Genomic DNA, 12803 nt, shown 5'->3' with positions numbered 1-12803 from the left:
CTACACTATAATAATATATTTGATGAATTTGCTTGTCTTTTTTTTGTTTGTCTGTCCTTACTGATCATTTTTGTCTTATTTACCTCACAATAAAAATACAAAAAGTAAACTGCACACTTTCAAGCACATAGCAGAGTTGTTTACTTTTGTTACTGAGAAAACTTTTTTAAATAATTGTACATTTTTTATTGTTGTTGTACATGTTAATGTATGAATATGTAACTCAGTGTTAAGTGCATAAATAAATTTAAAATCACATTTCACAATAACACTATATAGCTCTGAATTATTTTTCAGTGGTTTCATACAATGAAATCTAACATTTCCATTTGTATCAAGCATCAAGTCCAAGACTGCAAATGTAAATTTAATGTGAGCTGAGTGAGCTCTGTCATCTATATATCAGTTATGCTATAGCAGTTTTCAACTGTTGTTCAAAAATTCCTGTTCTGACAAGTTACCAAAGCAATATTTTCAATACTTAATAACACCAACAAAATCCAAAATATTAGGATTTAATCTGCAGCATCTGGTAAAAATGTTTCAAACTTTCATTAATTTCATGCATGGCCAGTAGACGTGGCGAAAATAATCAGCATAATCAGAATCAGAATACTTTATTCATCCCGAGGGAAATTAGGGTTACAGCAGGCAGCACGCTAATGGCGCATGCGCACTTACAAAGGAACCTTCTGACCAACTTTACACAAACATCACATTGGGCAGACATGTCAGAAAGGTAGGCTGATAGGAAAAAACAACGAAAATACACTACATGAGGTAAGAGGAGGAGAAAAAAAAACTCCACTCAGACTGAGCTCCTAGTGGGAGAACAGTTTGATAACAGAAAAAACACCTCAGCACAAAAGCACATGACTATCAATACACCATAGAAACACAAGACAAGCAACAGGGGTGGGTAAAGGGTAAGAGAGAGCCGGTGTAGACAGCGCATCCGGTCCTGCAGCATCTGTGCTGGTCCAGTTGACTGCTATCTTCCCCGGTAGGGCACAAGCATCGAAGGCGTTGGAAAGGGAGGGGGAATGAGTGAGTGCTTATCAGTGTAAGTGTGTGTGTGTGCGTGTCCATAGTTTAGCTGAGACAGTGTCCTTCGGCCTATCAGGCTAAGTAAACAGTCCTCCAGCCAATCCAGGTGTCCTTGCATGGGATGGGAAGAATAGCCGTAACACAGTCATTATCAGGGAGTGATTGTTCGCCTCCAGCCTTGGGCCTGCAGCTGGCGCCGTGATGGGGATCCGCAATGTTTATGTTGGTTTTGTTAATTTCCATGCGAGCAGCCCAGGAGAATTTTTCAGGCTGCTCTTTAACACTCCGACACTGGCCTCTCGATCTCCCGTTGGAGAGTCACGAGCCTCCCCATGATAGTATCAAACTTCTGTTCCATGGTGTTATCGTTCTTTTGATTCTGAGACCTCATAACTGCAGTGATCCGTTCCGCGATGTTTTCCAATTGTCACTCAAGGGTCTCATTTTGAGCAGGCCTCTCTCTGATGTTTCCCCTCATACGCTCAATGGTGTTGTTTTGAGCCTTCACAGCAGCTGCAAGCGTCTCCAAGGTGTTGACCATATTACGTTCGTTGTGAGAGGTTGCGCCTCGTTCCATTTCGATTCCAGCGGGCAGCCTTGGGGGGGTTTGAACAGCCGGTTCCGCTCTATTATTTCTCCGATAAACCAGGGCTAAGCCAACTCCGATCAGCATGAACCCTGTTATCATGGTTCCGAATAGATAGATATCTTCAGCGTCCTCAATCGACAGTCCCGCCAGGCACATGATCCTCCAGTTCTGCCACCCGTCCATCGTGTATCCGGCAGGGAAAGTCCCTCCAGGGCACTCAGGCTCTCCCGAGCCCAGATTTCTCGTTGAGAAAAGGGTGTCAATAGCATTCAGAGACCAGTTGATCAAATCCATAATTCTCTTTTAGGTTTTAGAGAACGACAAATACCAGCAAGAACATAAAACAAACAAACAAGAAAAACTATTATAAATAAAGTAAATTGAATGGTGTACTGAAACATACATTTTCTGTTAAATTTACAGAAATTTGAAGAATAGATTGGCAATTTTAGGGACGGGAGGATCTGATGCTGTCAACTGAGGAGTGGTAAAAAGGCCAACGACAGCCACTGGTCCAGGTCATTCCTTTTCAGGACACTTGCCTGATGGGCCTTCATTAGTGTGGTTGGTCAAGGTGAGATTAATCGAGATGTGCGTGCCCAGAAACCTAAATGTGGAGACGGATTCCACCCATTCTCTATTTACGAGAGGAGACTCGTGAAATCCATGATGAGTTCTTTTGTTTTATGAACATTCAGCTTCAAGTTTTCTTTGGAGCACCAGCATGACAAATTCTCTATTTCCACTCTGTACACTGTCTCATCTCCATCAGAAGTGAGCCCAACCACAGTGGTTACAATGAGGTTGGTTGGGTGGATTGGTGTACAGCAGGGGTCGGCAACCCTAGGCACGCGTGCCACAGCTGGCACTCAAAGGGTTAACTGATGGCACGACCATAGCTGGACTGGCCATCGGGCATACTGGGCATTTGCTCAGTGGGCCAATGATTTTCTTTTTTTTTTTTTTGTAACGGTATGAAAGGTGGTGGATTGGCCAGATGCTGTCCGGTGTGTAAAAAATAACTCAGTTATTTGGTGGTGGCTATGGCGGTGCATCCACAGATTCAGTAACATTAGCAAGTGGTGGAGGCCAGCAGGTGGATGAGAGAAAGCGGAGGCAAGAGGAGAGACCCGAGGCAGCCGCCGGTCCGAGTGTCAGGTGAACTGAACTTCAGATAAGAAGTTATGACCTGCAGTCTATCTGGGTCAGATATAAACCAAGTTTAGGTGGAGTTTATTTTTGTTCTGCTGACTTTTTACAGTCTCGAGACACAATGCATTTTTGGGACTTTCAGGTGAATGGACCAATGTTTTATTTTCTGATCAAACCAGAAAGCTTTAATGAGCAGCTAGATTTGTCTTGCATTAACTGGCTGAGTTAATGCCAGTTAATGCGACATTACACATTAACATGTGTATCTCTGTATTAACAAACATGCTATATTGGTCCAGTTTATTTTTCTTATCGTTGTTGTGAGGAGACCATAAATAGCATTTGCATTTTCTGTTGTACAGTTCATTTGCTGTTATGGAGTTCTTGTTATGGATAAAAAGTGTCTTTGTTTGGTTTCAAAATAGCTGATAACTATCCGCTGATAGCTGCCAACATCTGAGAACAAATATAATTCTATAAAGTGGTTCTATATAGTGTGTAACTGTTAATATAGAACATTATTAAATTTATTGCTAATGCAATCATATGGCACATTGACTTCTGAGGAAATTTTAGATGGCACTCGTCATCAGAAAGGTTGCCTACCCCTGGTGTACAGCAATATACTGGGTGTACAGTACTGGGCTAAGAATGCAGGCCTGCAGGGATCCACTGCTGAGTGAGAGTTTGGTGGAGAGGTAGGGGATGAGTCTGACTGATCTGTCCCGTTGGTGAGGAAATCTTTGATCGAGGAGCGGGTGGCAGGGGGGATGTGAAGATGGTCCAGTTTGTTGATAAGGATGGGATTATGGTGTTTAACACTGAGCTGTAGTTCACAAAGAGCATCCTCACCTAGCTGTTCATGTTCTCCAGATGACTCAGCCCTCTGTGAAGGGTGATAATGATGGCATCCTCTATGTACTGAATTGCTCTATAAGCCTTTTTGTGTTATATATGCCATTTTGTTATGTTGTCCTGCAATGCACTGATAACTTTCAGGTGATGTCTGTTAGTTACAGGAACTAATAATTACAAGAACTAATAGATATCAGCTTCAGCCTGAACTGGGATTTTAATTTGGATAGGACTGACAGTATCCCACCCAAGATTGTGAGTGCACCATGGGTTATTTTGGGGAAAAACAAACAACACAGATGGTGCAGGGAGAATAAACAAAAGCTGGCATGCAGAGCTGGCTATTATCTCCAGCTGCAAAACAGCAACACAAACAGCCCACTTCCAATCATCTTCCTCAGCAATGCCAGATCCCAGCAAACAAAACGGAAGAGCTACAGTCAGAGATTTACTACAACTGCTTTGTCCAGGAGTGTTGTCTACTGATTGTGACGGAATCTTGGCTCCATCCAAACATTCCTAATGCCTCAGTAGAGGTACAGTGGGGCAAAAAAGTATTTAGTCAGCCACCGATTGTGCAAGTTCCCCCACTTAAAATGATGACAGAGGTCAGTAATTTGCACCAGAGGTACACTTCAACTGTGAGAGACAGAATGTGAAAAAAAAAATCCATGAATTCACATGGTAGGATTTGTAAAGAATTTATTCGTAAATTAGGGTGGAAAATAAGTATTTGGTCACCTCAAACAAGGAAAATCTCTGGCTCTCACAGACCTGTAACGTCTTCTGTAAGAAGCTTTTCTGTCCCCCACTCGTTACCTGTATGAATGGCACCTGTTTGAACTCATCATCTGTATAAAAGACACCTGTCCACAGCCTCAAACAGTCAGACTCCAAACTCCGCCATGGCCAAGACCAAAGAGCTTTCGAAGGACACCAGGAAAAGTATTGTAGACCTGCACCAGACTGGGAAGAGTGAATCTACAATAGGCAAGCAGCTTGGTGTGAAAAAATCAACTGTGGGAGCAATCATCAGAAAATGGAAGACATACAAGACCACTGATAATCTCCCTCGATCTGGGGCTCCACGCAAGATCTCATCCCGTGGGGTCAAAATGATCATGAGAACGGTGAGCAAAGATCCCAGAACCACACGGGACCTGATGAATGACCTGCAGAGAGCTGGGACCAAAGTAACAAAGGTCACCATCAGTAACACACTACAACGGCAGGGAATCAAATCCCGCAGTGCCAGACGTGTTCCGCTGCTGAAGCCAGTGCATGTCCAGGCCCGTCTGAAGTTTGCCAGAGAGCACATGGATGATACAGCAGAGGATTGGGAGAATGTCATGTGGTCAGATGAAACCAAAGTAGAACTTTTTGGTATAAACTCAACTCGTCGTGTTTGGAGGAAGAAGAATACTGAGTTGCATCCCAAGAACACCATACCTACTGTGAAGCATGGGGGTGGAAACATCATGCTATGGGGCTGTTTTTCTGCCAAGGGGACATGACGACTGATCCGTGTTAAGGACAGAATGAATGGGGCCATGTATCGTGAGATTTTGAGCCAAAACCTCCTTCCATCAGTGGGAACTTTGAAGATGAAACGAGGCTGGGTCTTCCAACATGACAATGACCCAAAACACACCGCCCGGGCAACAAAGGAGTGGCTCCGTAAGAAGCATTTGAAAGTCCTGGAGTGGCCTAGCCAGTCTCCAGACCTCAACCCCATAGAAAATCTGTGGCGGGAGTTAAAAGTCTGTGTTGCTCGGCGACAGCCCCAAAACATCACTGCTCTCGAGATCTGCATGGAGGAATGGGCCAAAATACCAGCTACTGTGTGTGCAAACCTGGTAAAGACCTATAGTAAACGTTTGACCTCTGTTATTGCCAACAAAGGTTATGTTACAAAGTATTGAGTTGTATTTTTGTTATTGACCAAATACTTATTTTCCACCCTAATTTACGAATAAATTCCTTACAAATCCTACCATGTGGATTCATGGATTTTTTTTTCACATTCTGTCTCTCACAGTTGAAGTGTACCTCTGGTGCAAATTACTGACCTCTGTCATCATTTTAGGTGGGGGAACTTGCACAATCAGTGGCTGACTAAATACTTTTTTGCCCCACTGTACTTGGCCAGACATTACACCACCAGGACCACAACCAAGACTCCAGTAAGGGAAGGGTTGGTGGGCTCTATGCTTGTGTGCTTCAGGACTGGTGCCATAACAGTAGAATAAAAGACGGTCCCTGTTCACTGGACTTGGAGGCGATGTCCATTTAGCGCAGACCCTTTTCTCTACCCCACAAACTAACGATAGCCATAATTACCATTGTTTACATTCCTCCTCAATGCTAACGTTAGCGCAGCACTCAACCACATCTAACTTATTATCAGTAAACAGTAGAGAGTGCACATGTCCATATTGTTCCTGGGGACTTTAATAAGACATGTTTGAAATCTGTACTCCCCAATTCCACCAACTTGTTAAATGTCCTTCAAGGGGGAAATAGGGAACACTACGGTACTACGGTTATGGTACACTAGACCATGTGTACCGTAATATCCAGCATCATAAGTTGGCAAGTCACAGAGGTGGTCCTGCAGCCCAAAGAAACGGCATAACTCACTCTACTGTAGGGCCATAAACAGCAGAAGGCGGTGTAGGGGCTGTGTCCAGCGGCAGTCAGGGAAGAGGCCCTGGCTGTCCCATTTCTTGCTATCGAAGCTGGCTACTGGGAACACTGAATCAGTCTCCTAAAGAATGGCTGGACTCTGGTCTGAGTTGGATCAGGTGATGGGGGAGCATGCACTACAAGCCTGGTGCACCTAAAGAAATAATCTGGGTGCACTGGGACAGCCTGGCAGGTCCAAGGGACGCTAGGGACCCAAATGGTCCATGTTCTGCACCTCCATTGCTGAGGCAGCTCCAAAGAGCTGCAAGGTGCTTGGTGCCTGTTGTGGTGCTAACCCCTAATCCCTGAGTTAGATGGTGGTTACCAGAGAGGACGTCATCAAGGAGCCATCAAGCGCAAGGAGTCCTATTGGGCTTGGTTAGCCTGTGGGAGTTTAGGGGTAGCTGTGGAGTGTGGCTCGGGCAGTCGTTGAAGGAACAACTCGGGTGTTGGATGGGTTCAGTGAGGGTATAGAACAAGACTTTCAGACTGCCTTGAATAATTCTGGCAAACCAAAATCATCAGGTGGCTCAAGCAGGGAAACCGGTGCTCCACTCTGAACATGTACAGTCAATGTGGGGTGCTGCTGACATTCAACTGAGGTTATAGACAGGTGGCGAAAGGAATACTTCAAAGAACTTTCTGAATCCCACTAACATGCATTCTGTTGAGAAAGCAGAATATGCAGACAAGGAGGACGACCAGTGATGGGAATGACGGCGTTATACGTAATGGCGTTACTAACGGCGTTGCTAACGGCGTTACTTTTTTCAGTAACTAGTAATCTAACTAATTTCTATTTCTATTGTTACAACACTGTTACCACTACTAACAAGAAAATACAGTGCGGTCGTGTTACTATTTTTCAACAAACAGACGGTTGAAGCTGTGTTCAGCTTACTGCATCTTATATCAGTTGCATGGAAGTAGCTGACTACGTAAGTAATCTGGGCGCTACAGCTTTAACCAGCTCCCGCGTACGGCAATCACTTTCTGCCGGATGACCACTTTTTGGCACAACACCTGGAGCTAAGGGTGCAAAACAATCGCATGAGTGCTGCTGTTTGACTTAGGAAGAATAAAGTAGTCGTGGTAAGCCAATCACATGACCACTTCAAGATGACAAAGCAGCAATGTGATATATACCAGTTTTTAAATTGTGTTGATAGGCCACATAAAACCAGAGTCATGATAAACAATATATACGCGTTTTTTCGTCAATAGTTTCGTCACGTTTACGGTCTAAGGACAGCGCTAGCAAGCACTCTCTGCTTATGACCAAAAACAAAAAAAACCCTGCCAGATTTGTGAGGTTTAGCATGTTTGGAGTGTGTAGTTAATGTGTTGTCTCGTGTAGTTAGTGTGTAATGTTGTGGATAGTTTTGTGTTGTGTGTCAGAAAAAATGAGGTGACTGCTGTCTCCAGGTAGAGAACAGGAGTGATACACCTACCGCTTTCTGCCCTGCAGGTATCAGGCTGTGATGTTCTCCTTTATAGTGGACAGAAATATTTGGAGTGGCACAGATAATTTGTGTTGCATCATATTGAATGCGGAATACCTGATTGTTATGTAAATAGTTTTAAATGGTTATTTTAAAAAAGGGGTAAAAGGTAAATGGCTGCAAATAACTTTGTTGTTTGCAAAACTTGTGCATATGATTTTAAACTTGACAATTTATATTTGCATTTAAAGTTATGAAATATGATTAATTAAACATGTTTGTGGTTGTTACAGTAGAAAATATAACTCTTTCTACTTGGGTTTTTTTTTTTTTGTCTGATTTTAGATCAATTGTGTTAATACAGTATGTCAAAATGAAAACATAACTGTAAATTCAGACATGTGAGGTTGTGCTGAAAAGCATGATACCAAACAAGGCAAATCAACAGTTTTTAAAGGTGTAATTTAGAGGTAAAATCAAAAGTAGTTGAAAATGGCCAATTATACCCTGGACCCCAGAGTTTATTAACTCCTTGGTTGCTAGACCCCTTGGATGTTTCCTAAAGGCTCCGGATTTTCTTGATGATCTTGATTGACATAACCTCGAGGAATATCAGAAAATCAGAAATCACATTTAAACACTTTTGCTCAGTAATGCAGATGTACCCATCAAGCAAAAACTGTACTGCCACTCTAAATTGTAAGGTGAAGGAATTCATTGAGGATATTATGCAGGATGATGTAAATTGTTTTGTTTTCATATTACAGGTTGCTTACAGGTTGTTTTGGGGTTTTTTTTTCCTTTAATGACCTTGAAAATTAGTAGACAAAACTAAGACTTGTGTTTCTATATCATTAAGTTTGTGTTGTTAGACTTTACTTTCCATTTTACAAAATGCAAAAAGTAATAACCAAACAGCCTTTTGGTTATTAAAAATACAGTACCATACAAAATACCATACATACTATTTAACATAGTTACTTTTAAATAAAGAAAAAAATCTGGGGACATAAGGTATACCTTATGTCTGCTTATGTCCTAGGACATAAGCAGTAGAAATTATATTAAAGACTTATTTGAAGGCTATTACATAAGGGTATGTCCTTTTGAAAAAAAAACAAAACAACTTATATAAATGCCTATATAAATGAGTGTAAAAACCACTCATATGTAAACACCTGACATCAGGCAGGGATGAAGGTAGCAGGTCTTATAATTGGTCTGATATTGGCAGTGTATTTTTTTCAGTTAAAATCAGCTGCTGACTGGGCTGTGTGTCTAGATTGTCTGAATCAAAGGACTAGGCTTACTGGAGCTCGTCCTCGTACTGAGGCTTCATCTGTGACATGTAAGCTGCAGGGTAGCACTCGTCTACCTGCATTCTCAATGGATGGTGATTTTATCATTGGCGGATCGTTCTCCCTTCATGCCTACATGCACACAGTTTACAATAACTACACCAGCATGCCTGAGGCTGTGAAATGCAAAGGGAGGTCAGTAAAAGCAGTATGTGGGTGAGCAAAGATGAAAACAAAAACAAAAAGTTTCTCTCTCTGTCTATATATATATATATATATATATATATAGATAGATAGATAGATAGATAGATAGATAGATAGAGATAGATAGATAGATAGATAGATAGATAGATAGATAGATAGATATAGATATATATGTATGTGTGCATATGAATACAATGAAGATATGTGCATATCGTTATTGTATTAGCCTTTTGTCCTTTCACTTGATCAATCTTGAAATTAATCTTATTCTTTGTAGAATAATTCTAACAGTGACATAATTGTCTGCAGCATTGATACCCGTGAACTGCGCTTTTCACGTGCGATGGTCTTTGCCATAGAAGAGATCAATAACAGTACAGAACTACTACCTGGAATCAAGCTTGGATACCAGATCTATGATTCATGTGCGTTAGTACCTGTTGCAGTGCACGTGGCATTTCAGTTTTTGAATAGCCTGGACCCTACATTTTCAACTGGTAACAATTGTTCTCAGTCTGGTATGGTGATGGCTGTTGTCGGGGACTCTGGATCTTCACCTTCCATCAGTATCTCACGTCTCATCAGTCCATTTAACATTCCTCTTGTAAATAATTTGAATTTTTAGCATATTTTTTACATTTAAGATATGCATGTTCATGATTTTTGATTCTATAGCTCTTTCAGAGGTACAATATTTTATTTTATTTATGTATGTGTATATATTTTTTTTGTATTTCTTAGGTGAGCTATTTTTCCACATGTGCATGTTTGTCTAACAAGCAGCAGTACCCAAATTTCTTCAGAACAATTCCCAGTGACCAGTTTCAAGCAGCTGCTCTAGCCAAGTTGATAAAACACTTTGGCTGGACTTGGATAGGTGCTGTTCGGTCAGATTCGGATTATGGAAATAATGGCATGGCTTCTTTTCTAGAAGCAGCTCAGAAAGAGGGGATCTGTGTGGAATACTCTTTATCTTTCTATCGGACAAACCCACAGAGCAGGATCCAAAAAGTAGCAGATGTTATCCGCAGGTTTCTATATCATAACATGTGAATTACTGTATGTGTGGAAATTAGCGTCCTTTTTTAAGTAAATTTTTATGTCATGTTATAATGCAGTAAAAAATGTTTTTAATGCATTATGTTGTATCTCAAGGTCTAAAGCTTTAGTTGTTGTGGCATTTGCATCTTTTGGAAACATGAAGATCCTGTTGGAGGAGCTTTCACGTGAGCCTTTCCCACCTCGCCAGTGGATAGGCAGTGAGTCATGGGTAACCAACACAGAATTAACGAGGTACAGTTTCTGTGCTGGGGCCATTGGATTTGGTATTCCGAAGTCTGCAATCCCAGGTCTCAGAGACTTCCTGCTGAATCTCTCTTTCTCTGAAATCACTGCTTCATCGGTGCTCACTGAGTTTTGGGAGGATGCATTCAACTGTAGACTGAAAAAAAGTAAGAAAGTTTTCTTGCTTACAGAAAACCCTTTGGTGTTACAAAGGCTAATGCTGCTTCATAAACCAAGACATCCTCATACTCTAACAATTCTGATGATGAATATGAGATTAACAAAGGTTGAATGTCTTTGATTTAATTACTTCGAAGGTTTAATTTGAGTGGCTTTGTTTGGATGGTATAGATTTTATGTATTTAACTCTATTACATTTAGAATTTTTCAGATTTGTCAAACAAAATGTAGGAAATCTAGATCAAACTTCAATGGTGAAAACATATGTTTATGTTTGTTCGTTTTTCTGTAGGTACTGCTACTGTAGACGAGAAAGTGTGCGATGGAACTGAAGACATACAAAACCTCAAAAGCCAATATACTGACACATCTCAGCTCAGAATTACTAACATGGTGTACAAGGCTGTGTATGCAATAGCACATGCCATTCATAATGCAGTGTGTCATGGAAAAAATGTCACAACTCAGTGTGACAAACTAACCAACTTAGAGCCCAAACAGGTAAGATTAAACAAAGGATGAATTGCGGTATTGTTATTAATTATTTAACTTTTAAACATTTTTCTTTCTTTCCCCTCCCTTTCTGTCTTAACTCATCCTTTCAGGTTTTAACTGAATTGCAGAAAGTAAATTTTTCCCAAAATGGTTATGATGTGTCTTTTAATGCTAATGGGGATCCTGTGGCTATTTATGACCTGGTAAACTGGCAAAAACACGAGAGTGGCATCACTGAGATAGTAACTGTAGGACTGTATGATGCGTCACTACCAGTGGGCAAGGAGTTTAGAATTAACAGAAATGTAACCTGGATGGAAAATAGCACAAACGTAAGTCTATGGACAAGAATCTAAATATTTAAATTTTGGAGCATGGAATCCTTACACTTATATAGCAAACATTTAAATCTATTATGGTTCGTTTATGTCGTTCACAGGTGCCAGTGTCAGTGTGCAGTGGCAGTTGTCCTCTAGGAACTCGGAAAGTAATGCAGAAAGGAAAACCCATCTGCTGTTATGACTGCATAGCATGTCCTGAAGGAGAGATCAGTAATATTACAGGTAAAATCTAATGTGTGTCCATGTATTTAAAATCGTTTTATACTGAAAAATACAATTTACAATGAATAAATTCCTAGCAGCCTCTCCTTTTTTTTTTCATTTAGATTCAACTGATTGTTTACCCTGCCACAAAGAGTTCTGGCCTAATGCAAAGAGAGACACTTGTATCCCTAAACCTGTAGAGTTTCTTTCATTTCAAGACATCCTTGGAATCACCCTGGCTACATTCTCAATTCTAGGTGCCTTTCTTGCCATTATAACTGCGGCTATATTCTTTTATCACAGGACATCTCCAATTGTCCGAGCCAACAATTCTGAGCTGAGCTTCCTGCTGCTCATCTCTCTCACTCTGTGTTTTTTATGTTCATTAACTTTCATTGGAGCACCATCTGAGTGGTCCTGCATGCTGCGCCACACTGCATTTGGGATCACCTTTGTACTCTGTATCTCCTGTGTACTTGGGAAAACTATAGTGGTTTTAATAGCTTTTAAAGCAACACTTCCAGGTAGTAATGTGATGAAATGGTTTGGTCCTCTACAGCAAAGAATGACTGTTATGTCTTTCACCTTTATTCAAGTTTTAATATGTACAATTTGGTTGGTAGTGAGCCCTCCAGTCCCAATAAAAAATCTAACCACATACAAGGAGATAATCATATTGGAATGTGCATTAGGCTCTGCTGTTGGCTTCTGGGTTGTGCTCGGTTATATAGGCCTGCTTGCTGCCTTTTGCTTTGTTTTAGCTGTTTTAGCCCGCAAATTACCTGATAATTTCAATGAAGCCAAGCTTATCACCTTCAGCATGCTGATATTTTGTGCAGTGTGGATCACCTTTATCCCAGCATATGTCAGCTCCCCTGGGAAATTCACTGTGGTTGTGGAAATTTTTGCCATTCTGGCCTCCAGCTTTGGACTAATGCTGTGTATATTTGCTCCCAAGTGCTTTATCATATTGTTTAAGCCTGAGAAGAACACAAAAAAATGTTTAATGAACAAAAACCAATCATAA

The 12803-nt window shown here is 41.0% G+C and overlaps 1 protein-coding gene across 1 annotated transcript; it reads left to right on the top strand.

The window, feature by feature from the left end:
* The first annotated feature begins 9141 nt into the window (after positions 1 to 9141).
* LOC101483629 (extracellular calcium-sensing receptor-like) lies at positions 9142 to 12803 on the top strand. Its single transcript, XM_076873565.1, has 8 exons — positions 9142 to 9263; positions 9582 to 9876; positions 10014 to 10303; positions 10428 to 10723; positions 11029 to 11237; positions 11342 to 11563; positions 11671 to 11794; positions 11899 to 12803. The coding sequence occupies exons 1-8, from the start codon at positions 9157 to 9159 to the stop codon at positions 12801 to 12803; spliced, it is 2448 nt and encodes an 815-aa protein (XP_076729680.1). The 5' UTR covers positions 9142 to 9156.

Source organism: Maylandia zebra, linkage group LG14, assembly GCF_041146795.1.
Source record: "Maylandia zebra isolate NMK-2024a linkage group LG14, Mzebra_GT3a, whole genome shotgun sequence".
Lineage (NCBI taxonomy): Eukaryota > Metazoa > Chordata > Actinopteri > Cichliformes > Cichlidae > Maylandia > Maylandia zebra.
The sequence above is the reverse complement of the archived record's forward strand: the minus strand, read 5'-3'. Positions and strand labels throughout refer to the sequence as shown.